Source organism: Labrus bergylta, chromosome 12 (assembly GCF_963930695.1).
Source record: "Labrus bergylta chromosome 12, fLabBer1.1, whole genome shotgun sequence".
In the NCBI taxonomy this organism is placed as follows: Eukaryota; Metazoa; Chordata; class Actinopteri; order Labriformes; family Labridae; genus Labrus; species Labrus bergylta.
In genome coordinates this window covers 21,060,823-21,087,787 of record NC_089206.1, presented here as the reverse complement: position 1 = coordinate 21,087,787, position 26,965 = coordinate 21,060,823, and the positions used below count along the sequence as shown (strand labels likewise).

At 42.4% G+C, this 26,965-nt stretch overlaps 2 protein-coding genes across 2 annotated transcripts in view; one reads left to right on the top strand and one right to left on the bottom strand.

The window, feature by feature from the left end:
* Positions 1-1,473: 1,473 nt before the first annotated feature.
* Positions 1,474-6,578, bottom strand: pex10 (peroxisomal biogenesis factor 10). The gene is made up of 6 exons (XM_020630378.3): positions 6,072-6,578; positions 4,416-4,496; positions 3,919-4,331; positions 2,940-3,106; positions 1,914-2,049; positions 1,474-1,670 (listed from the first exon to the last, which is right to left on the bottom strand). The coding sequence occupies exons 1-6, from the start codon at positions 6,181-6,183 to the stop codon at positions 1,602-1,604; spliced, it is 978 nt and encodes a 325-aa protein (XP_020486034.1). The 5' UTR covers positions 6,184-6,578; the 3' UTR covers positions 1,474-1,601.
* Positions 6,579-8,194: 1,616 nt separating this feature from the next.
* The window catches only part of plch2a (phospholipase C, eta 2a), a 162,960-nt gene continuing 144,189 nt past the window's right edge, over positions 8,195-26,965 (top strand). The window contains exons 1-2 of the mRNA XM_065961558.1: positions 8,195-8,310; positions 20,495-21,167. Coding sequence (XP_065817630.1) covers positions 21,014-21,167 — 154 coding nt within the window. The 5' untranslated portion in view covers positions 8,195-8,310; positions 20,495-21,013. The remainder of the gene's footprint in view (positions 8,311-20,494; positions 21,168-26,965) is intronic.

The window sequence follows — 26,965 nt, the reverse complement described above, 5'->3', positions numbered from 1 at the left end:
GCGCTGTTGTCTTTTGGGAGGTTTAAAAGCCTTTGATTATAGACCCAGACATTTGACTGACATCCCCACCATATATCACCGGAGAGCATCAACAGAAATCTGTACAAAAAAAATGTGAATGTGCTGCCAACTTTTGTTCTCCTTCCTTCCTTCTGTGTGTGTGTATCCTGAAGCGCCTGAAGACATCTGAATGAATGAGCCTTTGCCGACGAACTAAAGACGCTTTCACACATGCATTTTGGGAAAAAAAACAAAACAAGACCAACACTATCATGACAGTTTTGCCTTTAAATTAAAGGTGACATATTCTGTAAAATCCACTTCACCATGTTCCTCTAACTCTAATATGTGTCTCTAGTCCGTCTACAAACCCACCAATGATGAGAAAAGTCCATCCTCTCCGTCTTTTGTCTGCTCCACTTTTCAGAAAACGTGTGCTCAAACAGGCCGTTTGGAGATTTTCCCTTCATGACATCACAAAGGGCAGTAGCCCCTCCCCCAGATGGGTGACACTCCCACAGCTAGGTGTTTGTTCTACCCTCTGAGTCTGCCTTCTCACCGTAAACAATAGGACATGGAGCGAGAAAGCACAGAGACACCCAAGCCCTTCCAGAGAGGGGGCATGGTCAGACGCAGCTCATTTACATATTTAAAGGTACAGACACAGAAACAGCCTGTTCTGAGCAGGGCTGAAATAGAGGGGTTTATAGGCATGATCAAATACAGGATCAGAGTGGATTTAGAACAAGAAACTTCACACACGTTTTTAGGAGCTCTGAGACTTATTTAAAAAAGAGGAGGAGAATATGTGACCTTTACTCTCTTACACTCTTTGACAGACTTTGTCAGGCCTCAGGAGGCGGAGCTTATCTGGGAAAAGAAGCCATGCATCAATCACCAGCAGAGCGTCATCTAGCTTTGAGGAGACAGTGGAGGTTTCCTTTCTCTGATTGGGATTTTTAAAGCGAGTTTAAGGGAGTGTGCAGAGATCTCCGGAGATATTTGGAGCCTGAGGTGTTTAAAGAACAAATGATAAACCTGTCTACACGTTCAGCTCAGACACTTAAAGGAATTTAGCCGCTCTGTGTTAGTGTGAACACGGAGCGATGGGACGTCTCTCTAGTAGGAGACCTACTTCTCTTCTTAAACTTCACCTTGATGCATTTTACTAGACCTTACTTAGAATCAAACATAATCACCTGTAGGCACTGAGGTTATAAAAAAATCTTAATATCTGTCACATTCCTTAAATACTAAACAGATAACAGATCCAATACACAGATTTTTACAAGCATGTGTTTTAATTAAATCCTTAATTAAGTTAAACCCATTATTTACATTAAATGACTGATACAATCAAAAAGTTTATTCTCTATCAACAGCTTGTCCTCGACATCTGAAGAGGTAATTAAACGGGAAAAAAGAATCAAAGAGCACAAAGGTATGTTGGCTGTTTATGTCTCCATAAGTGTGTGTGTGTGTGTGTGTGTGTGTGTGTGTGTGTGTGTGTGTGTGTGTGTGTGTGTGTGTGTGTGTGTGTGTGTGTGTGTGTGTGTGTGTGTGTGTGTGTGTGTGTGTGTGTGTGATCAGACTCTGCAGGTCTAGCTGTAGTTCCTGAGGTAAACCAGTCTGTGAGGCTGGAACTTCTCCCGACACAGAGGACACTCCGCCTGTAAGAAACAAACACACACACACACACACACATTATGTTGGAGTACAAACTGAGAGCTGCGGACAAATTCACACCAAGGTTCATAAATTTTTACAATCTAGAAAACTGGATTTTCCTCTGAACATATTTTTATATAGTTTGGGGTAAAAGGCGTTTCAACTGTCTCCTCAGAATATTTCCCACTGAAACGACAGCAGATCAAAAACAGGATGATTTGTGAGGGTGGTGACCTCGGACTGACCTTGGTGTTGCACCACTCTGTGATGCACTCCCAGCAGAAGAGGTGTCCACAGGGGGTGGAGGTGGAGTGTCTCCTCTCCTCCAGACAGAGGATGCAGCGAGCTGCTCTGGAGCTGGAGCTCTGTGTGCGCTGAGGACTGGAGACACACAGTTCACAGAGTCAGCGTTAAACTCTACCTGTGCATGTCGTTTGTTCTTAAAGCGCTCCTTTATTTAACCGCAGGTGGTGAAAACAAAGGGAGTAAAATGACCTTCATAATGTTAACTTATAAAGAGGTTTGTGCTGCAGGCTCAGAGGCCTAAAACTAACTGCCTGTTAGAGTCGCTCCTTATTTATGTTTAATCTGCTCCTTTTTCTTTATTACTCCTGTTTGATTAGTATCTAAAAACTTCTTTAAGTGGAGTGCAGCATGCTTCACTGAAACGTGGCTGATTTGTGTCAGGATGTTCCTGACACAAACGTCCTATACCCAATTATTCTTCTTGATTCTATTGTTGTTTCTTATTGTAAATATATTTGACATTTGCATATTTCTTTTTTTAATGCTTAGATTTTGGTTTTACATTCTGCGTTGTAGCTATTGTAATGCCAAAATTCCCCCCCTCCCCCAAAAAGGATGAATAAAGTATTTCTAATTCTGTTTTGTCCGTCTGGCTCTGCCTCCATTGGGAGTCTGGTGGCTGTAAAGTGAGTGTCCACGCTGTTTTCGGTCTCAGAGATGCATCTTGTTCATAAAAAACATCTCATCTCTGTAGAAATCTTTTCTGTAATGCTGCCAGAATTTCTATTTCGTAAAATATGCCATTCCTGCAGGTTCGGGGTCTGCCAGATTAAGCTTTGTACTGGAGCACTCTGTGACATTTTGACCTCATGACTCACTCAGACCCCAAAATATGTAAAAAATACAACCAAGGATGAAACATGGAAATTCTCCAAAAGACAAGCTAGAGATGGTGGTTTACATCGACAGCTTCTTGAATCAATACAGCCTCGTCTTCAGGTCTGGGTCTAGTTCTGGTTCAGTACCTGAGGTTTCTGTAGAGCTTCCACTCTTGCCTGGCTCTCTGTCTCTGCCGGAAGTTGTTGAGCTGCAGACACACGGTGATGAGCAGCTGGAGGAGGGACACGGCTCCCAACAGCCGGTAGCTGCTGCTGATGGTCGCGTCATCGCCGTCCCGCCCAATCACACGCAGCTAAACACACAAACAGAAAAAAAAACACGGAAAATTCTTCAGAATATGATGTCAGGGTTTTCTCAAAGTTCAGCCCTACAGACAAATCTCTAAAACCCCCTCGCTACATATTTAACAAACTGCCATCCATCGCCTCGTGACAGCAAAGTGGCAGAGACAAAGGAGCAACAGCTGTTCAGATCACATGGTCCTTTACTTACAGACATGTCTCCTGATGTTTAGAGCGATAGAGAAGACAGATGTGCCCTCACACTAACTCAAAGCTACAAAATAAGTTCATTAAATGACAGTGTTCAGCCAGAGATCTTCTTCAGGTACTTTTTGAGCCACTGAAGAGGAGGGGATTTAAACATCCTGTAACTCCAAAGAGAGGTCTAAAGCCTGGCTCAGACTGCAGGAGTTTTAGCATGACACACAGACCTGGGTACTCAAACGATAACTATAGCGATATCACTTTCCTCAATATAAATATAACAAAAAGAGGCAAACTTAAACTAAAACCGAGCAGCTTGCTCTGTAAAGTTAAGGCCAAAAGAGGCAAAACTGCAAACCTTTTCCACCATTTGAAACACCACAATTAAACATCTGGTTTCAACATTTTTTCTTTGGCCACCATTGTGTGCACCTAGGTGATGTGTGTATAACCTGTCTTCCTCCAAATGATGAATGCAGACGTGGTTGAATACGTCAGTGTACGACTTGGTCTACTTATGTATTTGCATAAATGTATGTCTTCTTTAGAAACAATGTTTAAGATGGGTTTAATCATCTAGTATGTACGATGTTTGAGAAGCATGTAAATGATCACCTACATAGCTGATACCAGCCGCTCTCTTGGACAGGTGATAGAAGGAGCCGCTGACGTAGAACAGCGCCACATGCAGGCGGTGGAGGAGGGTCAGACTCTGCTGGAGGACAAAAACCACCGGCACACACGCCTTCCTCTGCGGCTCTGAAAGCAGCCCCACGGCGTGCTGCATCCACTTCTTCAGCCACGACTCCAAGCTCCACCTCCAGGACGCCGCCTGCCGCCGACTGACACCACCGGCGCTCTCCTGCCCAGCTTCTAGCTCGTTCTCCAGGCACATCAGGACCTTGTCCAGGAGGTAAGGGAAGAAGGCGTGACAGAGGACTAAGAGGCTTCGTCTGGCCCGGGACGGGATCCGACGTTTAGTGGGATCCACCTGGACGATGTTGACATACTCTTCTCCCAGAGTTTGAAAACCTGGAGAGAAGATTCAACCAAAGAAAACTAGTAAAACACATGTGAAGAGAATATGATTTCCTGCTGGTTATTGTCAACAAGTACCTGAGAATGTTGTTAAACCGTAGTATGCAAGGTCTGACAGCAGCTCTATCTCTCTCCTCCAGTCCAGCCATCGTTTCGATCCTACACACACACACAGAGAGAGAGAGAGAGAGAGAGAGAAAGAGAGAGAGAAAGAGAAATAAATTCAACAAACTTTAATATTACCATCAGGTGTTACATTTCATGCAAAGACAAGGTGGTTCAAGAAGAGCAAACAGTTGCTTCTTTACTTTAACAAACAAAAATAAGCTTTCATTTTGATGATAAGGAGCTCATTTCTTTTTACCTTAAACTTCCACACCTGTCTCTCTGCATAACATTACCATGATTATTATATCTCAACATCACACAGCTACTCTTTACCACAAACTAGGTCTGTGTGTCATAAGACTAGTAGTCAACGTGTGATAGCATTGTTCAACATTACGATGATGATACAAAGAGTGATAAATGGACAAATAGTGCGGGGCACAGATGGTCTAGCGAGTAGGTCACACCACATGTGCACTGATGTTATAGTCCTCCTAGCAGGAAGCCCCGGCTCAAGTCTGACCTGGGGCTCCTTTCCCGCACGTCATCCCTCCCTCTCTCTCCTCACTCTTGCCACTGTCCTATCCAGGTAGGGGCATAAAAGCCCTAAGATAAATTAGTATAGCTTTACCCTTTCTGGTTCCTGAAATTATTGTTGCAGATAATGAAATATGTTTGCAGGAGGTAAAATATTTTTTTTGGCAGAAGTTATAGTACTTTTCATAGAAGTTGAAATATTTTTTTTGGCAGAAGTTATAGTACTTTTCATAGAAGTTGAAATATTTTTTGGCAGTAAGTGAAATGTTTTGGGATGTCTGGCTACATTTTTTTCATGAAATACTCATGCAGTTTACCTTCAGGGCCACCGTACAAACACCTGCACACCTGTCTAAATTGCTAAAATAAGTTGGCAACGAATATCGAGATTTTTTAAACGCAGTCTTAAAACTCATTTATTCAGTCTGGCTTTTATATAGTGTTTTATATCAATTAAAATCTTAACATTACTGTATTGTCTTTTTATCCAACTATAATTTTAAATATTTTCCTCTTATATATTTATTTTAATATCTTGTTGCTTTTATGTGTCGTATTTTATTTTTATACATATATTTTATTTTTAATTCTTATTGGTGTGCATTGGTCTCTCAATGATTTTATAAACTACTTTTTGTCAATAACTTTTCTGCACTCTTGTTAAGCACTTTGAACTGCAATTTAATTTGTCTGAAAGGTGCTATATAAATAAAGTTTGATTGATTGATTGAACGTCTATTGGTACAATTATGACCGTTTGTATCTGCAATTTTTGATAATCGAAACAAGAGAGTTCAGTCAGTCAGTGACTTTTTGTTGCAGCTGTATAAAAACACTGGTATCGATATCGATATCGTTTGATTTGATTTAGTACAGTATCGAAATTTAAGTATCATGACAACCCTTTTATCAACTAACTGTGAAACCCATTAACTGGTCAGGTAATGCACGAGCCTAACATGTCAGGTGAAACCCCCCCAGGTGAACACGAATCTTGATCTACAGGTGAGGGGCACAGCAAGTGGAGAGCATGCAAAAGTAAAGTACGCATCTTTAAGAAAAAAAAAAAAAAGTTTGTCGTTTTCTCACCAGCAAGAGTCTGAAAAGTTTCGTTGGCGTTGTTTCTCAGGAAGGTTTGATAAAATTCGTCCTTCTGACTCGAGCGAATCAACTGAGACTGATTAGCAGGAGCTAAGGGCATCTTCAGCGGACATTAGAGAGACGATTTCCGACTCTAATGTATTAAAAAGGAAGATATGTTCATGATAAAATATTAATATCAAGAGGCCAAAGTTTGACAGAGAGAAAAAACTCCGGATAAAAAGTCCTTATCCACACAGCAGGACGTCACTACTGTAGTCCTGTAGTCCTTTTCGTTAGCCTACAAACTGCTAAATGCTCAATTTAGCTAACAGTCAGCGCCAAAACAACCAAGCAAAAAAACGATAAACTCACGGAAACAATTATCTAAAACAAAATGTGCATTTCAGTCGCTTTCTGTCGGAATATGGAATAATATTCCTCATTTGTAGTTTAAAAAATAAATGCAGCTAGCAAACACCAGGAAGCAGCGGAAGTTGTTCCCCTGACAACGAATGAAACGGACTGATAATCAGCCCGGTGAGTCACAGCGCCACTCACTGTCAGTGGCAGGAGGAGGAATTACACGCACAATAAAGAGAGTGAGATCAGTAAATATTTCATAAAGGACGATAGCTTTTAATGTATTAATATGCCATGTTTATGTTTTAATATATGTTTTATGCAGTACTTAAACACCTTATGGTCTAATTAATGAGTAGATTATTAATATATTAGCCCACACTGACACAAGGTGTTTAATCTGGTGGATAAATTGTCTTCATACTTTTTAATCATACTTATAGCTGTAATGATTTTATTCCTTGTTGTGATATTTTTGTCTTTCAATTTAATTATATATATTTTGTGTTTTATGATGATATGGACCTTCGTGTATATAATAAAATTAATCTTTATTAGTTCCCTATTGGGAAATTAAAATGTTACAAGAGCTCGAAAGAAAAGAGCAAGTAAAGTATTAATAAAATAAATAAATACAAGAGTTTACACCTACAAATATATTGAATCTATTAAAAAATGAACAATACAGCACATTAAAGTTTAAATGAATACATCATGAAATTAATAACAGCTTTTTTTGGCCTTATTTTGTGAGCCTTTATGGAGATAGGACAGTGGATAGAGAGAGAGTGGGGAATGACATGCGGGATATGAGCCACAGGTCGGACCCGAACCCGGGCCACCCACCTGGAGGACTATAGTCTCTATACATGGGGGGCGCGCACCAACCACTGCGCCCCAATAACAGTCTTATAACTTAGTTTTAGAGCTGATGAAAATCAGAAAACAGTTCTCTTTCTTTTGTAGAAATTCAACTTTTAAGATCATTTCATTTCAGTAATAGAAGACATCGTTGTCTTTTTGTTCTTGTTTTGTAAAGTACTGAGTTTAAAAGTTGCCTCAGCCCTTAATCATTCTTAAATTTTGACTCCTCACCCCAGAGATGTTGTTCTGGATCTGGATCATTCGCACGTTCCACTCCATATAGTAGTCGCTGGTTTCACATTTCATTGATCGGTTTCCCGCTTCATTAAACTCTGTTTGCTTTTTTTTTTTAAATTAACAAACATGAAATTTCACACAGAAATCCTGCTGCCTATGTTTGTTATTTACATCTGATTGTCAGTGAAACATATTAAATCAACTCACAGTCTATTAGTTTTTATTTGACTCCCTTCCAAGGTGCACACCCTTCATCTACACTTATGTCGTAATGGCTGCAACAATGTCTCCACACAGCAGCCCTGATGTTCCCCTGCTGCATGTACATGTTGCTACACGGCAGCTCCTTGTCTGTGTGAGTGGGTTAAGTGCATTCATTCATTGACTCATTGAAAGCTCCTGCTGCTCTGCTCTGATCTGGTGAAGTTGCAGAACCAGTTTCTTTGTCTCCTCAGTGCTGCTCCCTGAGCCAGCGAGGTGTACAATAACCGCTGCAGAGAACATCCCATTATAAGCCCACTCCTGTCCTTTTACTTTCCTCAGCACTCACATCAACCCTTGGACAGCGTGCCGCTCCGTCCTGCACACCAGGAAGTTGAACTTTGCACCCGTCGAGGGGAGGAGCCGGGGGAGGGGGGGGGGGGGGGGTTATTTTCTTTTCCTCCTCCTTAAACTCAGGATCTACTTTTTACTTGTTGCAGATGGAAGGTGGATGGTGAGGGAGGCACTCTGCTGTTTGGACTAAACCACTAACAAGCACACGGGAGAGTCTGGGATTCAACAGGTAAGACACACACACACACACACACACACACACACACACACACACACACACACACACACACACACGTCTACCTGCAGGTTTAAGGTGTTAAACATCAAACTGCAGTCTGTGTTGACTTGTTTGATTCGAAGGCATCAGACCAGAGAAGATTCAGACGTCTGATTGCGACGCTTTAGTGACTGCAGCTGCTGAGTTCAACGTGTCCAAACGAGACTTTTAGTTGTACTGAAAAGTTCCGAGCGCTGATCAGACAACATCCAGTGAATGTCTTCCTTAACGCTCAGGTTATAAACCAGTCAGTCCAGGTGAGAGTTACCTGTTAGCATGGATTCTACTTTAAATTGTCACCTGCATCATATGTATGAAGGATGGAAGGAACAAAGATTAGATGAGGAAAGCAGAGGTGAGGAATGCATGTGAATTAAAAAAATAAACCTGATAAATAATTAAGTGATTTGATTAGTTTGAGGTCAAAATCACAGTTAATGATTTTAGAATACTTTTCATTCATCATAACACACACACAAATATTTGATAATGTCAGAAAAGGGCCCTCAAGGGAGGAAGTAAATCACTTCATATTTCATCTCTTCATTTTTTAAATTCACCCAGTTTTCATCACCTCAGCTTTTGATCTGCATGAATGGATAAATGATATGATTTGTATGATGCACTTTTTTTCCTCATGTGGCATTTCTGGAAATCACTTGCATGCATAGCATTTGAATTAGGGCTAGGTTTATGTCAAGCAATGCTTTCTCATTCAGCTCGTGTACATTTTACTTGTTGGAGGGAAGCAGGGTCGGATGAAGCTAAAAGTAGCCATTTGATACCTTCAGATAAACTGGTGGTGAAGAAAAATGTGATTTATTCTCGATTTAGGAGGGACATGTTGCAAACTCCAGTGCTCTGAGTGATAATCACATGTATGTCTTTATTTATAAATCTGTTATTGGACGTACACCATCTTATATAACATCTCTTCTGAACTGGACCATCGGCCCCTACCACACTCGCTCTACTGACTATCTATTGCTCCAAGTCCCGCGTGGTTAACTCTGAACTTGGAAAATCCGCTTTTAGCTTCTAAGCTCCAAAAATGTGGAACAATTTACAACACTCTCTCAAGATTGACACTCTTGTTTCTCTTGGGCAGATTAAGACAATGATCTCAAACCACTTTACCACAGTGTGTAATTGTTTGTAATGAGAATTATCCTGACCTGTCTTTATTGTTTTATTTGTGCCTTTTTTTTTTTTTTTATCTGTATCTCGACATCATTGTAAATGAGGGAAACCTCAGTGATTTTCAAGGCTTAAATAAAGGTTTGAATGAGTAGTCAGAAGACTAGAAAAGGGCTGTACAAGCCCAAGTCCATTTACCATTTGGGAGGAATGGGTGTGAATGGGCATGTCAGACCTACCCATTCACACGCTGATGGCAGTGGGTGCCAATAGTGAGACCATCAGAAGGAACTAATCCCATTCATACATATTCATACACCGCCGACAAAGCAGTGGGAGCAACTTGGGGTTAAGTGTCTTACCCAAGGACACATCGGACATGTTGCTGCAGGAGCTGGGGATCGAATCCTCGACCTACCAGTTGAGAGACCCTCTGGTGTTGGAGGTGAATGAAGAACAGCAGATAGACAAAGAAAGTTGCTTCATAGCAAATACGCTCTTTTTATTTTTAGTTAATTTATCGCAGTACATATCGTATTCCCAATATTGAATATTTTTTGAATTGTAGTATTTTCTCTCATTTGAGCAGTACGATATCAGAGGCTGGCATCACCGTCCGAAAAGATCTCATTAAAACAAGGTCGATATCTTTATCATGAATCTGTTACTAAACATATATCCTAATTAAAAACACTGTACCTGTGTTATTGAGGTTAAACTGAGAGCACGAGTTCAGAATAACAATAGAGCATTACAGGAGCTGCTGCAGAGTGTGCATGGGTGGCAGATTGTTTGTCAAGGGACATCCTTAAAGGACCTAACACACACACACACACACACACACACACACATGCAAACACACGCACACACACACACACATGACTTGGAAGGAAGCAGAGGAACGGAGGTGACACCTGCTGAGTCCACACACACAGCGAGTTATTTCTGTAATCACCTCAGACAACATCTGTTTCAGCTGCAGAGTCACACACAGGTTATGTCTGGGTTACACACTCTCTCTCACACACACACACACACACACACACACACAGACACACACACACACACACACAGACACACACACACACACACACACACACCTGTATGTTGGCTGTCCTGGATGCTGAAGTTCCATTGATGTCTGGAAAACGTTGACTCCTTTCACTGCTCCTTCTGGTGCAACATTTCTGTGTGTCTTTGTGGAGGTTTCTTTGTGGGTTCATGAGGTAGCTGTTCCAAGTTTAAATGAGACGGCTTCTTTTGGACGTCATGTCACCCTTAACTTAAATCAAACTGAGGCCATCAATGTTTCATTTTGAGAGCTGAGACAGACACAGACGGCGAGTTATCCAATATTAAAGAAGTCCATTACCTCGTACATCTTGACTCATCTATGTTCCATCTACAGTAAAAGTCCTCCCTCACCTGGGACGGTGAAGTCATACATCACTCAGAACAGACAGCTCATGTACTCACAGTAAATCTTCTGTAGCCCGTGGCGTGTCCTGTAGGAAGTCTCCAACATGACAGCAGCCCTGTAACGTTCTCCACACACACTGTTTGAAGCTGTTGTAACATATGACTTTTTTATGAGGCCATAATGTGAAACAAACAGGGCTTTGTTTGGAGCTGATAAGACTGTACGCACTAAACATGACTCAACATCGTGAAGAAAAGCACCACCACTGCAAGTTGAAGTGGGTCTTGGAGTCGCGAGACCACTTTTTGAAGGTCTCAGCCTCGTCTTGGAATCGAAAGCATTTTTGCTCGGTCTTGTCTCGGTCTGGAACTGGACGAACTCCAGATTTTAAATCAAGACCACCACTGACAGGCTATACTGTGATTAGATTGTTTGATTTTTATCCCCCGTTTACGGTCGCAACCTTCCAGGTATTACAGTGGCACACCCCTTAAACACAAGATAATGGTTTTTCAGAGATATTTATGGTCTTAGTCTTGGTCTCGGTCTCAACCCCTAAATGTCTCGGTCTGGTCTCAGGTATGTCTTGGGCTCGGTTAGTCTGTTCTTGACTACAACACTAACGTCCATACTAAACTCTTAGCAAAGATTTTTTTAACACTAGACACAGAGCTGTTAGCGTAATCCCCGGACGTGGTTTCCTGCTGCTCTGAACGAGGCGTTATGAGAACTTAACAAGACTTGATCCAGAACCTGCCGTCGTATCAGAGCAAAGCATGGAGCAGAGTTGTAGGACACGCCCACCCTGGAAGCTCACTCAAATTTCCCTGTGACTGCAAACAGAGCTGGCCAATCAGAGGAGAGTGGGCACGAGGGGAGGCGGGGTCTTAAAGAGACAGTAGCTGAAATGAAGCGTTTCAGGCAGAGGCTGAAATGAGGGATTTTACTGGCACCAGTATCAGATAAATAAGGAGCGACACATCTCACAACGCTGCTCAACAGGAGTCCCAGAGTGACATCATTAACTGTAACAGTGAGTTTAATAGATCTCCTTTAATTGAAACCTTCTCTGAGCTCTGTGGTTGCAGAAGTAGAAGCCGAAACATTCACCGTAAATTTGTGGTGAAAAGGTTCAGACAATGAGAAAAAAGATACACCGTGTGGAACATTTCAAACAGTGTTTCTCTACTAAGCCTTTTCTCCGGCTGTGTTTGAGACCTCGTTCTTTTTATTTATGAACTAATTCAAAGAGTACATTTCATCAAAAAGTGTGTCTCGCTTCATTTGCATGTTCCTCCTGGATTGAATCACAGCTCAGTGCCCTATTTCATTCCAATGAATATCAAACAGGACGGATTTACATTTGGGTTAGTATAAAAAACAAAACATTTGATCAAGACGTGTTTAAGAAATATCTGCAGTCACATTCAATCTCACCGCTTCTACAAGTTTTCTAAAAGTTAAACAAGAGAACAGGAAGAAATGATTACAACATAACTTTTAACCTTTACATGCCGAAAGTTGTGTGTTCAGGCCGTGCAAACCCCCACAGGTGTTGTCAGTGTTGCAGTGTGCGGGGATTCACAGAAAGGTCGCTTGTTTCCTGAAGTAATGACCAGAGAGGTGTAATTTGTCTCGCCTCAACAGAACGGTTAACAGTCACTCTCCTCTCATCCAGTAGACCTTTTTCAAAGCCTTTTTGAAGTTGGTGACTGTCTGCAGAGACCCTGTCCTCTGACTGGATTTTACTGTTTTGGTTGACTCTGGACATTTCTGCTCCTAGTGGTTATATATGCATATTGCATCTCGAGTCTACACTTTGGGGGGGACATATTATGAAAAATCCACTTCTACAGTGTTTCTGAACATATATTTGGGTAACCTGAGTGTCTACTGACCCACAGCATGTGAAATAAACCCACCCAGTCCTTTGTTTGTGGTCTGCATAAGTCTTACAACACAGAGGAAAATGCTCAGTTTCAAATGTGCTCTCCTTGTGATGTCACAGTGGGATTATGGTAAAAATAAATCCCCTCCCCTCCCCTGGTATCTCCACCCATGGACTCCACCTCCAGCCTAGAACAAAACTTTTGCGCAGGTCCGCCATTTTTATTCTCTCTACAGAGGAGTGATGTCTACGGAGAAAACTCAAGGGGGGGTCATTGCATTTAAAGAGACACACACACCAAAACGGAGCGTTCTGAGAGAGCTGGTTTATATAGGGTCACACACACAAACCTCCTCTGGTGCTTGATTCATGTTATATTTTGACCAAAGCACAGCACAGATGTTTCATTTAAACCACAGGGGACTGTTTGAAAAGGTGGAGAATGGGGATGATATGTCCGCTTTAATTTCTGAGGGTGTGCACAACCAACGCTCCAAACCACCGCAGGATACGCAAGACTGATGTCACACGTTTGCGTAATTAAAAGTAAATATATTCAGAGCTTCAAAGGTGTCAGACGTTTTTTAGTTTGCAGAGAGACAGACTGTCTTCCAGTCTTTGTGCTAAGCTAGGCTAATCACATCCCGACTACAGCTCCATACTAAGATAGAAATGATTCCCTTAAAATATCGAACTTTTCTTTTCAATCAATCATCTTTTGTGGTTGAAAATCGTTCTGAGTTTCAGTGTGGGCATCTCCTGCTATGTTAAGAGTGTCATTAACTTAAATCGTCTGATTCATTAATGCACCTTAATGAAGGATTATTCCTCCAGCTCATTTGTAGACTGAGAAGTGGCAGCATGTGTAATGTGTAATGCTGGTACCTCCCAGCAGTCATTACATTTAGGTAATCAATCACAGCTGTAACACGTCGCAGTGGGAATAGTAATTAATGTGTTTGAAGTGTGTAATTAGTGCTGCAGCTCATGTGGATGACAGTGACGGCAGGTTGGAACAGGACTGAATCACATTTACATCCTGAGACAAAGAGACCACACGCTCGGTTCTGTCTGTAGATAAGTCATGCAGAGATTCTCTTTAACCTATAAAAACAAAACAAAGATGCGCCGTCCCCGCGTCCTGTCCCACGTTCAGTCAGAACGCTTCCTGACCTTTTCAGAGTCAAAGTTTATTCCTTTTTTTTTTAACCAAAATGATGTTCTGCTTTGAATCTTCTTCATGAGTCACTTTGACCTTTTTTGGATACGTTATACCCACATGCCGACTGCTGTGGACCGTCTGGTTGACCAATGGAAAGGAGATTATCTGACTTGGAAATGAGCCGTGAGAAAAAGTTTCTGTTTGACTGTCAAATGTCTGTTTGTGGAGGAAAGCCTCGGGTCTTTGGAGAAACATTCTGTTTTTGCTTTGACCTACACGAGGCCAGCTTTGCTAAATTATTATAAAAGTTCAGTTTCCAGGAAAAGCATCTTTATTGTCGAGGTTGTAGTTTTATTAAAGTATTATCCAGTGAGGGTCAGAACCTCCAAATCCGAGGCGATGGTTCTCTGCTGGAAAACAGTGGATTGTTTCCTGCAGGCACTAAGTCTTTTCCCCAAGTGAAGGAGTTTAAGTATGTCAGGGTCTTGTTCACAAGTCAGGGTAGGATGGACCGTGAGATTGACAGACAGATTGGCTAAGTGTCGACAGTATTGGGGCATTTGTACCGAACCGTTGGGGTGAAGAGGGAGCTGAGCCTGAAGGCAAAGCTCTAAATTTACCGGTCGATCTTAGTTCCAACCCTCACCTGTGGTCATGAGCTCTGGGTAGTGACTGAAAGAAAAAGATCGCAGATACAAAGAGGCCTAAATGAGTTTTCTCTGGAGGGTGTCGGGGCTCAGCCTGAGAGATAGGGTGAGAAGCTCAGACATTGAGGAGGAACTCAGAATAGATTCTCAGGAGCCAGTTGAGGTGGATCTGGCATCTGATTAGGATCCTCCTGGATGCCTCCCTTTGGAGGTTTTCTGGGCATGCCCAACTGGGAGGAGACCCCGGGGTTGATCCAGAGTTCCCTGAAAGGATTACATATCCCGTCTGGTCTGGGAACGCCTCAGAATCAAAAGGGGGTGGCAAAATGCAGCTGAAGGGAGGGAAGTCTGGGTGGACTTCTGTCACCTCCTGCCACCCTGACCTGACCTCTGATAAGCGGAAGAAAATGGAGGGTTGCATTGGATTAGCCAACGAGTATAAACGTGATCTCACTCCTGTGTGAGAAATGTTCAGAGCATGTGTGTTTTTGGAAGTACTCTTAAAGTCTTTATATGTGATTTTTTGATCCAGCAGATGTCGCCCTTGAGCACCAGCATGAAACCAAAACAACTCGCGCTGCATTGTTGTGTTAGCATGCTAATGCTCGCGATCTTTATTATGCTCGTATCTTCACACTGCATGTAAATTTACCTGAAATGAGCGTGATCTAGAAACACAGTTAAGCAGTGAGTACAGTATGTTATTCTTCTTTTCTCTAGTCCCTCAATTAAACAACTTTAATTTGCGAGGAGAGCCGGCCAGCCGTCCCGGCATTGATGTAAACAATGTTACAATGTTACAATTCATTTAGCAGACACTTTTATCCATTAAGGAGCGGGGTTAAGTTTCTTGCCCAAGGACACATCGGAAATGTTGCTCAGCTGGGGATTGAACCCTTCCGGTTGAACGACGACTCTACCAACTGAGCGACAGCCGGCACCTGAACAAAGTGAAGATAGGACTCTGAAAAATAACTGAGTTATTTTCAGAGGATATACTTGATTTCTACATTTAAGTGTGAAAAATCACATATAAAATCCTTTAAGGGATATAAAAAGAGATGTGGTAAGCAGAAGATGTTGATATCACTTTTTACTCTCCCGGCTCCTGACGCTGTCTGCTCTGTCAAAGTTTGTCACACATGACATTTAAAGCAGCATCAGTTCTGCCACAGCGCTCAGTGATGTGTTGCAAATGGAAAAAGTTGTTGTGTGTGAAGAGATTGAGGCTGTTTGTGTTTCGTCTGTCACACTTCTTGCTTCTCTCTTGTCTCAGTCAGAAAACTTCCTCACCTCCTGTTTTTGAGAGCAGGGTTGGCACACATTCTGAGGACTTATTTCCACACTCTCCTTCCTGTTTGGTCTTCTCACCTTGACTGCAGTAACTGTGTGTTTGTGCGGTTTCCTGACTCTCCCGCGTTGTAAACATACAGACACTCTGTGACCTGCCGCTGGCCGACTGTATCATCCGAGTCTGGCTGCTGTGAACGTGAGTGTGGTTTGATGGGAAAAGGCGGTTCTCTATGCTTTTGTGGAGGCTTGTTTTTTCAGCAGGGTGTTGGTTTTCAGCCTCTTTCAGCTCAGTCACGGGGGATTTAACAGCATCGAAACCCAGCACCTCACCTGGGATAAAGACCTGAGAGCCTGAAAAGTCTGCAGCCTCCAGGGAGAGTGTGTTAGTGCTGGTGCTGCTGGTGTTGGTGGTCTGTGTGGGCGAACATGAATTTATTCAACAGGAGCAAATATTCACTGAAACAAAAGGCGCCTCTGTGTGTGAAATATAAAACCAGTATATCATGTTTCTGCAAGAAATATGACTTTGGTGATGAACATTGCTGCAAATATCAAAACACTTGATATTCCGGCCAATCACTGAGCTGCACTGATTCATAACATTAGATTTTTACAGACACGGGAAAATCTCAGCGCCTCACTTCTGAAGAGAAGTTCAAGGTTACAGTAGCTCTATTCAGTCTTTACCTCCCTGTGATGTTTTGCCTTCAATCTGAGCTGGAGTTACTCCCTGGAGTTTCTCCTCCAGCCTCCTCATATTTCTTCTGCAGAAAGTCAGAGTGAGCTGATGAGAGAACGCAGCAGGATATAATCAGGAGAATTCACCTGGAGCCAGTGGGAGGGGGTGGTGACCTTTATTCCCTGTGATCGCTGCACGACCATAGACTGTCTGCACGCCACCTCTAACATCTCTGTGCTCTAATGAACCTGCTGCTGCATGTTTCCTGTTCTCCAGTATGTTCTTCTCCACTCTTTAGGTCACACTGAGATTCTCTTTAACTACACGTAGCATTGATACAAACACACATATTCTCATTATAGCCTCGTATAGAGGACTCTGTTACCTCGTCCGCTACTTCTGTGTTGTTCTTTTTACGTCATGTCTTGCCTCAGTAGATGCTCGTCCCCCCTCCCGTCAGACAGCGATATTCTCCCGCTGTGAAGATCAGAAGAATTTCAGGGGAAGTTCTCTGGAAATTCTCTTGAAACGTTCAAGAGTGAATATTTGAAAATGGCTTGAGAAGCTCTGAAAATCTGTTCATATCTTTCTCTCTCTCTCTCTCTCTCTCACTCCCTCTCTCTCTCTCTCTCTTTCCCTCTTTCTCTCTCTCTCTCTCTTTCCCTCTCTCCCTCTCTCACTCTCTCTCTCTCTCTCATTCATCTTCGGCAAGCAGGCAGCTCCACAGTTTGTAACATGTTAGTCACAACAACAGCCGGCGGTCCAAACCACAAGCTGAAACACACTCAGCATTATTCAGGCTGTCATTGTGGCGTGCAGATTGTAGTCATGACAGCCGCCGCTCTACAGAATGTCACGTCTATTGTTCTCGGGCTGTGCTGTATATTTCTGGTCGTGTTTCACTCACTTGAGCTGATGTGGTAGCTCTTGCTCTCTCGCTGACTTCACTCACGCTGGCTGTTGTGAAACAGAGGTTAAGTGCGTGACCTGCACCGGCTTGTCTCTGACTTGCTCCACTTTGTTAGAAAAAGGGTGTCGACCTGCAGGTTAATGTCACCGCCCGCAGGAACTCTTTTGTTCCACTTTACAGTCATTACTCTTCTTGATGGTCTTACTCAACACGAGGAGCTGTGAGCAACAGTTCATGTGAATGATGTACGTCTAATGCACAATGCTTTAAAAAGAGGACATATTCTCCTCCTCCTCCAGCTTTTCAAACAGTCCCCTGTGGTCTAAATGAAACATCTGTGCTGTGCTTTGGTCAAAATAAAACATGAATCAAGCACCAGAGGAGGTTTGTGACCCCCCCCCCCCCAAGTTTTCCCGGTAGACATCACTCCTCTGTAGAGAGAATAAAAATGGCCGACCTGCTCAAAAGTTTTGTTCTAGGCTGGGGGTGAAGTCCATGGGTGGAGATACCAGGGAAGGGGAGGGGATTGTTTTTAACCAGAATCCCACTGTGACATCACAAGGAGAGCACATTTGAAACAGAGCATTTTCCTTGTTGTAAGACTTATGCAGACCACAAACAAAGGACTGGATGGGTTTATTTCACATGTTGTGGGTCAGTAGACACTCAGGTTACCCAAATATATGTTCAGAAACACCGTAGAAGTGGATTTATCAGAATATGTCTCCTTTAACACTAAGCGTAGACTCGAGATGCAATATACATAAAACCACTAGGAGCAGAAACGTCCCGAGTCAACCAAAACAGTAAAATCCAGACAGTCACCAACTTGTAAAGGCTTTGAAAAAGGTCTACTGGATGACAGGAGAGTGACGGTTAACCGTTTTAAGAGAAAAATTATGTGAACCAGCAATTACTGGTGAGGGGACATTGTTCATGCTGTTTGAAATAATTACTACTTGACAAGATGTGAGGAATCGGTCTGTTTTGGTTTTGGAGATATTCTTTTATTTAGCTTTCTCCATAACTGATTAATTGTCTCTAATTCCTGCAATCACTCACAGTTTGATGCAAATGTTGGTGCCAAACGGTACGCTTTACAGAAGAACACATCACAATACAAAAACAGTTCTCAAAGATTTTTGTTTGCTGCCCTTTAGTGAAGCAGATGTTTTTTTGTTACCATACAAACAATAAAAAAAAAGTCCTCTTGTGTATTTTTCAGAGACTTTGGTGTATTGATTTTCCCTGCAACATCTTCTAATACAAACATTTACAGTATATAAATGAAATCTCTCCTCTCATGGAGATTCATCTGAGTTTAGAATTTCGACTTCTCGGTGCCAGAAATTAATCGGTGAGTGGGTGAAAAACATCCGACAGCATGTTGGCTGTGGAATTACCACTTAACATTCCAGCGATAGTAAAACACACAACATTCCCCCAAACACACACACCTTTTCCTGTGTCCAGGTCGAGTGTGTGTGTGTGTGTGTGTGTGTGTGTGTGTGTGTGTGTGTGTGTGTGTGTGGGGTGGTTACTGAAACGTGCCTAGACGTGCAGCTCTGGCAATCTGACCGCCAGACTTCAAAAACGGATCCAAACACGTTCTCTAACCAGTGCAATGTGCAGACCTAACCCTGACTGCCTTCCCTTACAGACACACACACACACACACACATAACAACACACACACATACACACACACACACACACACACACACACACACACACACACACACACACACACACACACACACACACTGTTTAGTCGTCAGTAAGGCAGCAGATGACACATATTCAGTAGAGATACAAACATAAAAGCTGAGTTTAAAGGATTCATTAACAGTGAGAGGTTACTGCATGTTTATCTAACTGTGTGTGTGTGTGTGTGTGTGTGTGTGTGTGTGTGTGTGTGTGTGTGTGTGTGTGTGAGTAATGTTTGGCAGCAGGCCAAAAGGTGAGTAAACAAAAGAAGCTCAGGTAGGAGAGGTGAAGTGTGTGTGTGTGTGTGTGTGTGTGTGTGTGTGTGTGTGTGTGTGTTTGTGTGTGAGGTGTGGTGTGACATGCTGGCAGCTTCATGCTGAACTGAAAGCAGAACAAAGTTTTTGTCTCAAACTTGGACGAATCAGTCGCTTAAAATCCCTTAAAAGCTTTTCTACTTTCTTCCAACTATAAACCTTTACTTACACACTTACACTTTGTCTTGTGTGCGTCTCTTTCCCACCTTGCTCTACAGTTTTGAGTCAGTTTGCACGTCCAGCAGAATCCTTTAAACTGTGAGACCTGTTCTGTCATGAACAGATTTAGCAGATTTGTGAGGTTAAGGGAAGTTTGAGTGAGCCCGAAGGGCGCGAGGAGGTGTGACCCTCGGCGACCCCTGACCCCTAAAACTTAAAGTGGAGTCAGATATTATAAGGTGCACGCTTGCCACAATCAGCCCTATTAAGTCTGAAACAAGACACATGCTCTACCCCTGAACATGTCCAGATACGAGCCGCTCAGGGAACACAAATGTTAGAATCTGATGATTTTGAACGTTGAAGTTGCTTAAACCTGCTGGGCTTCCTGTTCTGTAAAAAGTCAGTGTGAATGTATCTGGTCATATAGAATAGAATAGAATAGAATAAAATAGAATAGAATTACTTTATTGATCCCAAACTGGTAAATTATGGTGTTACAGCAGCAGGTTATCAAAGCAAATAAAACAATATAAGAATAGATACAAAAATAAGCACTAATAAGAATAGGAAGAGATTTATACATCAAGGATTTAACTTAACATTCTTACTGGTTTAAAAAAAAATGAAAAATGAAATATAACATTTATTCAGGCTTGTCAACTGAATGTAAAAATACTTTCTGGAGGTAAGAGAGGTAAGTTTGCAAAAACAGTGATGACAGTGGTAAATAGTGTCACATGCTTTTTCTTTCCTCACATCCATGTGATATTTCTAACGTGTATCTCCTCACACTCTGTCTCTCTCTCAACTGTCACAGGGGACTGAACGATGGTTTGCATCAGGAGGACCAGAAGAGTTTTTGAATGATGGCCTTCATCATAATCGGCTCCTCACAACGGAAAGACTAAATATCCCTCAGGAGCTTAACAAGCAACTTTCAGAAATACTCCCCGGGGTCTTTTATTAAACCTTTTTATCCCTGTGACATTTTGTGCTCAGGAAAAGGTGAAAAAGTGGAGAATTCTACTTTTTTTTGACTGAGGTATGGTCTGACACTGTCCTTCAGTTGGATCCAGAACGCCAGAGTCTCGTTTCACTTTTTCCCAACATCTGATTCGCAGTCTGAGTAACCTCTTCGGCTGCCTCCTGAGTTTACTTCTACGTCTTTCCTCACAACTTTTGTGGAATATTTTCTGACAATGACAGATTTCTAGAGTTTTTTTTATTGGATTTTATCGAAGCTTCCAGAAGAGCGGATATAAAGACTCGTCTTGTTGTCGGGTCAGGAGACGGCGTGGGATTGCCCAGACTTGTCCATCGTCGTCCATCAGCACTCATGGAATCTGTCGCGGCCAGGATGGCGATGGTGACCGACTCCCCCAACCCGTCGCTCAGGTCGAGGGCTACAGTGACGTCAGATGGAGACTCGTTCGTCAGCACCGCCAGCCTTCCCTGCAACCACTTCCTGTCTGCCAATGTCATCAATGTCGGTAAGTGATTCGCCTATGACCTCTGAGTCACCTCTGTGCGGTGATGATTGCTTGTTTCTTTAATGAATGCTGACGACGTGCTGTGAGTGTGAACCTGTCAGGTCTTATCTTTCTTGCATATTGTTGGATTACTGGCAGCAAGAAGGCGTTTTTTCGACGGCTACATTTCAATGAGCGCAGACTGCTTGAATGCTCGGCTGTCCAGATGATTCAACTGAGACAGACTTCATGATGTTTCTATGACGATAAACCTTCTAATGTGGCCTCACTGTCTGGAGTCTCTGACGGGGGTGATGTGTAGAGACGATGTGGAGGTCATGAGCTGGAGAATGCAGAAACAGCTGATTGTGTTTAAGAATGGAGATGAGCTGGAGACACCATTTATAAAACACATACAAAAGTACACAACAAACCACACAACTGTTTATTTTTATTACTGCTTTTCTTGATGAGGATACATCAAAATAAACACAGTATACAAATTTTGGTGTCGGTTAACAATAGTCACTTTAGCCTTCTTTTAAATAGTCCATTCTCTTCAGACTTTGTGATGGGTTTTGAAGTCAGTCCACTTTTTCCATTTTCCTTGGAATGCAGATTGTTGTTGTCTTAAATTGTGTGTGAAGTTTGTTCCAAACACAAGTACACAACATTGACAGCAAACTCAACTTTGGTTTCCTTTTTTCAAGTCCATGCACCGTCCGTTACTGTCACCAAAACTCAAAAATGTAACCATTTAAATATGAAAATAACAACAACAGTGCAGTGCTAAGAGAGAGTAGTGAGAGAGGTCGAGAGAATCTGTGCTTCTTTACAAGTATTATGTTCCTTTTTTAACCACAGGGGCTCTTTGGAATCCACTCGTCTGCAGGTATCAGATTTGGTGTTTTGTAAAGAAAAAAGGTTTCTGGACAAATCTGCAAAATCCTCTCCGACTGAGAATATTTGTCTCCGAGCAGAATTCTGCACTGCAGCTTCATCAAGCATAGGAATATTTTCCTGACGCATTGCTGTTGAAATAATGAAACTATTCAAAGGTCGAGGGGTGAGCAGCGTCTGTTTCTGAACACGTTGATTTTTTTATTATTTATTTCTCTGCAGAATCAGACGGAGCTGCTGGAAAAGCAGAGAGTTTTTGGTGCATCTCACACAGATGGAAAGCTGCAGAGTGTGGTTGTTGGCAGGGCTTTTTTTCCTAATGGGTACTTTGTGTGCATCTGATCTTTAGCACATGACTTTATGGCTCTGGGAGACAACAAATGGCTCATCAGTAGCTGGGGGTAAACAGATAAACATGCAGCTTTTCCGGCCCACACTCAGGGATAATAGAAGCTGTTGTGAGCAGAGTTCAACCTGGTGGAGCTCTTAACACGAGCTGGTTCTTTAATGCATGGCACCCCGAGATCTCCGAGGTCTGCTGGAAACAATGTAAATGATAAAACAAAGCGGAACAGAATATTCTGCAGATTTTCTTTTGAGATTGGCTTCCTAAATTGGATGCAGCGTGGCTGTGAAACGTTTTCTGCAGTCATGTTTTTATTATCTGTGACGTGTGCTTCAGCATGCACCGTTTTTGCTCATCTTTTCTGTAATATATATTGAATAATATTATATATATTTACTGCAGTTGAATGAGGTTTCACTTTAATCAGACTCTGTATGAGCACATATTTTCACGTCTTGCACCATGTGTCTTAAAACTGAGGGCTTTAGAGGTCATGATTTGGAGCTTTACAGATAAACACTGATGGATCATTTTACACAACATTGTTGAAATGATGCTAAAAACTTCATGCTTGGTTAAAATATATCTACAGGAAGTCCTCGTCGCCTGCCCCTATAGACTAAGCAGCATAGTATTAGTCAGGATGTTTGTTGAGTCTGAAGAGGTTGTGTTATAGTCTCATGGCGTTCTTATCTTTCTCTAATCATTGATGTGTATCATGCAAAACATGAACTCATGGGTATTCTGTCATATCCCATCATACTATCATACCCCATTGCATCCTATTGCACCATATACTATTGAGCATTACATTACCAACATTTGAAAGGTTGCCAGGTTAGTCAGAAGTAAGTAATGTCAGGTCACAGACAGTCAGACACAGTCAAATTTGGGGGCCCCCTTGTTGCGGAGTGGCCCTAAGCAGCCGCTTAATTCTCGTATAGGAGCGGCCGACTCTGATTGTATTCTATACTATCATATCCTGTCCCATCACATCGTTTCTCATTGCATCGTTTTCCATCCCATCATATCCTTTCTTATCCCATCCCATAATATTGTGTCCTATCTTACCAAATTGTAAACTAAGTCCCTGCCTTGTTGATCAAGGTTTTCTGAAATGAAGAATTACACCCCTCCTCAGTTCCTGGTCCACTTTGTTTTCTTTTAATCCTCATCCTCGTCTTTGAACAAAAAGTCTTTCAAAGTGTTTGTGGGCTCAGATTTTTAGCTTCAACACGCAGAGAGAGAGAGATCATGTTTGTGCCTTCAGCAAAAATATAAATGATGAGAATATTTAACTGTATTAAGCTCGTACGAGATCTCTTAAATTTGAGTGAATTGGAGGCAGTGTAGCTGTCCGATATTCATGCTGTTTACAAATTGATAAATTAGGTGCTCTGTTTTGATCTGCATTTATTCCTGCAGACTCGCCCCTCTGATGCAAAGGTGTCGAGGAAGTGAGGGCTGAAACATAAAGCTGGGAGAGAACAGATGGCTTTCCTGCAGGGAGGGATTTGATTGGTCCCGTTCAGTGTGGACGTTTGATGCTGTTCACTGCAGATGTTCGGCACAGATAATGTGTTTTAGTTAATTGTCGTCGCCACAGATGGATGGAGGAGCACTCAGCTCAGACTGAGTCCAGTGCTCAAAGTCGATGTCTCGTCAATAATCAGATCAGCTATTTGTTTCCTTGTAATGTGAAACACAATTAGCTCAAATAGGTATTGATGAGGAGGATGCAAGAATGTTTTCTAAGAAATGCCTGAATTAATATTTTAACTATAAATGAAGTAAGCCACTTCCTGGTTGTCCTCCTCGTTAACCAGAATGCATTGCAGCCACCACTTATATCGAGTTTTGATTGGATGTGTCACCCTAAAGTTTAGAAATGACTGAATGAATATCTGTCAAAATGCTCACCTCGCTCTTTGCCCTTCTCTGGAAGAAGAGACGCGTTGGGAAAAGTCAGGTGTGCAGTTTTCTGTGTGTGTGTGTGTGTGTGTGTGTGTGTGTGTGTGTGTGTGTGTGTGTGTGTGTGTGTGTGTGTGTGTGTGTGTGTGTGTGTGTGTGTGTGTGTGTGTGTCACTGCGAGCTAACCCGACAACTCAGCCACAGAGGAGTGACACTTGTTTTTCTTACTGCTCGTCCCACGGAGGGTGGACTCGGCTCTACTGATGAGTGGAGGTCAGCTCAGAGGATGCAGCTCTGCAGACGCTCGGCTCCTCATGATTCATCAGAATCTCACACGCTCAGCTTTTGTCACGGGGATGAGCCCTTTGTCTGTCTGCAACGCTTTGAAACCTTTGCACATCACACCCAAAGTGGATGTCTAAAGCCAAATTATGAAGTATTTGTGCATTCATTTTCCACATGAAGGAGGCCGTCTGGCTCACCCTCTTCTTCAGGTACGCACCAGGTTTACTGGATCTGTTACTGACAGAGTGTCTTTGGAGCAATAAGAGGAAGTGGCAAGTTGAATCCCACAGGGAAGAGCTGATTTATGATTAAAAAAGGACCATGACTAAGCAGGTCGTTGTGTTTTACGGCTGTGGTCATAAAATCATGAAGAGAGATTATTTTACGAGGGGTTAATGTTTCCATTGCTTCACATGTCTACAGGTACTTTGTGCAAGATTTCAAGGCGGATTTGAGAAACCTAAAAAGTGTTTGTTCCCTTTCTCTGTAAGATAAATAATTTACGTATCATTTTGGATGGCTCAGAAAGCTTTAAAAACCCTCCAGCAGCAGACCTCAGTATTCACATCTCCACAGCCGAACCACAGAAAATTCATTCAGAAAAAGGCCCATGGTAATCTGTCTGTGTGTGTGTGTGTGTGTGTGTGTGTGTGTGTGTGTGTGTGTGTGAGAATGGTGCATGCTGGGAGGCTGCAGGTGTTTGAAGTCTGCAGGAAAACAGTCTCTGTGTTTACCTGAAGCTCAAACCTCCAATTTAGTCTCAGCTGCAGACCGACGCTGAGCTCAGGAGCAATTAGAAACCATCTGCTGAGTCCCTGAGAGGATGGAGGGCTGTCAATCAAAGAGCTGTTTGTGTGTGCATCTGTGTGTGTGTGTGTGTGTGTGTGTGTGTGTGTGTGTGTGTGTGTGTGTGTGTGTGTGTGTGTTGGGAGTGAGAAAACGTTTATGATTACGATAATGACACTACTGCTTCACAAACATTAAGGCGACTTTGCAGGAAACTGTTTGAGTTTAATGTAGGAACCGTGAGGCTCTTTACTTCTAGAATCATTCATATTTAAAATACAGTTCACTATCTGATGTTGAAGTGATTGGGTGAGAGATTTGGCTTCATGTTAAACTGATGTTCCTGTGACTGCAGAACGTTTGGCTAGTTCAAACTGATGAACTTTATTGATCGTTCTGATGATAGTTGAGAAACCACCCTCAGCTGACGTCTGAGGTTTTTTTTTATTATTGGCGAGCTAAAATATGATCCCCACCCTTCCTTCACATACGATCCACTTCTGCAGGATGACTTTAAAGTCTCTGATTTATTTTCTCATATTGACGAGTTCGTGTGCAATGGAGGATAAATCCAGATTCAGCAGTTTTCCACCCAAATGGGATTTATGTCGACTCCTTTAATCAGTGCTTATGACAGAAGTTCATGATTGAAAGCACTCAGATTAATTTCAGTATTTATCAAAGTAATGCAGAAACTCGGCCGCTGTGTTTGAATTGTTGGTCGTCTGATGCTCGTTAACTGGAGCGATGAGAAACAGGCAACAAGATGTAAAACATGGAGCTTCAGTCGGCTGTTTTTATGCTTATTGAGCTCAGATTCAGTATCAGCCATGGACTGGCCCCACAGTTACAAAGAACATCAACGTCTGAGAGTAGGAATGGTGCACTGCGGAGCGAGCTGATTGGTTCACTTTGACTCAGTTCAGATTTTTCATTTTCAGAGAGGTCATATGATGTAATGTTTACGTTTTTTCAGGCTTGATGTGATAACGTTTTTTGAAGGTTTTCTCCGAGACATTGTAACAGTTGAAATTGTGGACTGTACCTTTAAGACATACTCTGTTGCGAAGTTAGGAGGCCGATGTCACTAGACAGGCCTTGTTTTTATCCTTGAAGTTTAATTTGAGCGGCGTTCTGCCATGGATGGACGCTCCTTCTTTCCTTTTGCCTCTTGACTCATCAGTGACTTGAGGGTTCATGTGGACACCATGTTGCTATATGATAAAACAGTAGCCATACAGTCGGGCTTTGTAAGGTCGATGTGTCAACAACGAGCATTGTGGAAACACCAGGCACGTGTGGCTGTGCCATTTTCGGCTACCTTATTGTCTCGATGCTCTCCAAAGCACTGTTAACCAAGCAGTACGGACCCAGACCGTTACAACATGTTCAATTCCCACAAGAGACGATGGTTCAGAGATTCCACTGGACGCCCCTACAACGAGGGTTTACTCACGATGTAAGTAAAGTGCTGTAAGTGTTGCTCAAGTTGCTCAAGTTTTGAAAACTCATTGAAATTGAAACGTTAAATTAAAATCCAGCTTTAAACCCAGCAGGGGGTAAGTCCAGCTTATTTTGCCCTGGGCTCTGT

Excerpts from the sequence above, each read along its gene's own strand:
- pex10 (XM_020630378.3), bottom strand. The coding sequence starts at position 6,183 with ATGCCCTTAGCTCCTGCTAATCAGTCTCAGTTGATTCGCTCGAGTCAG. Across the intron at positions 3,107-3,918 it reads GAGCGGCTGGTATCAGCTAT|CTGCGTGTGATTGGGCGGGA; the intron begins GTAGGTGATCAT and ends TTGTGTGTTTAG. Across the intron at positions 2,050-2,939 it reads AAGCTCTACAGAAACCTCAG|TCCTCAGCGCACACAGAGCT; the intron begins GTACTGAACCAG and ends GTGTGTCTCCAG.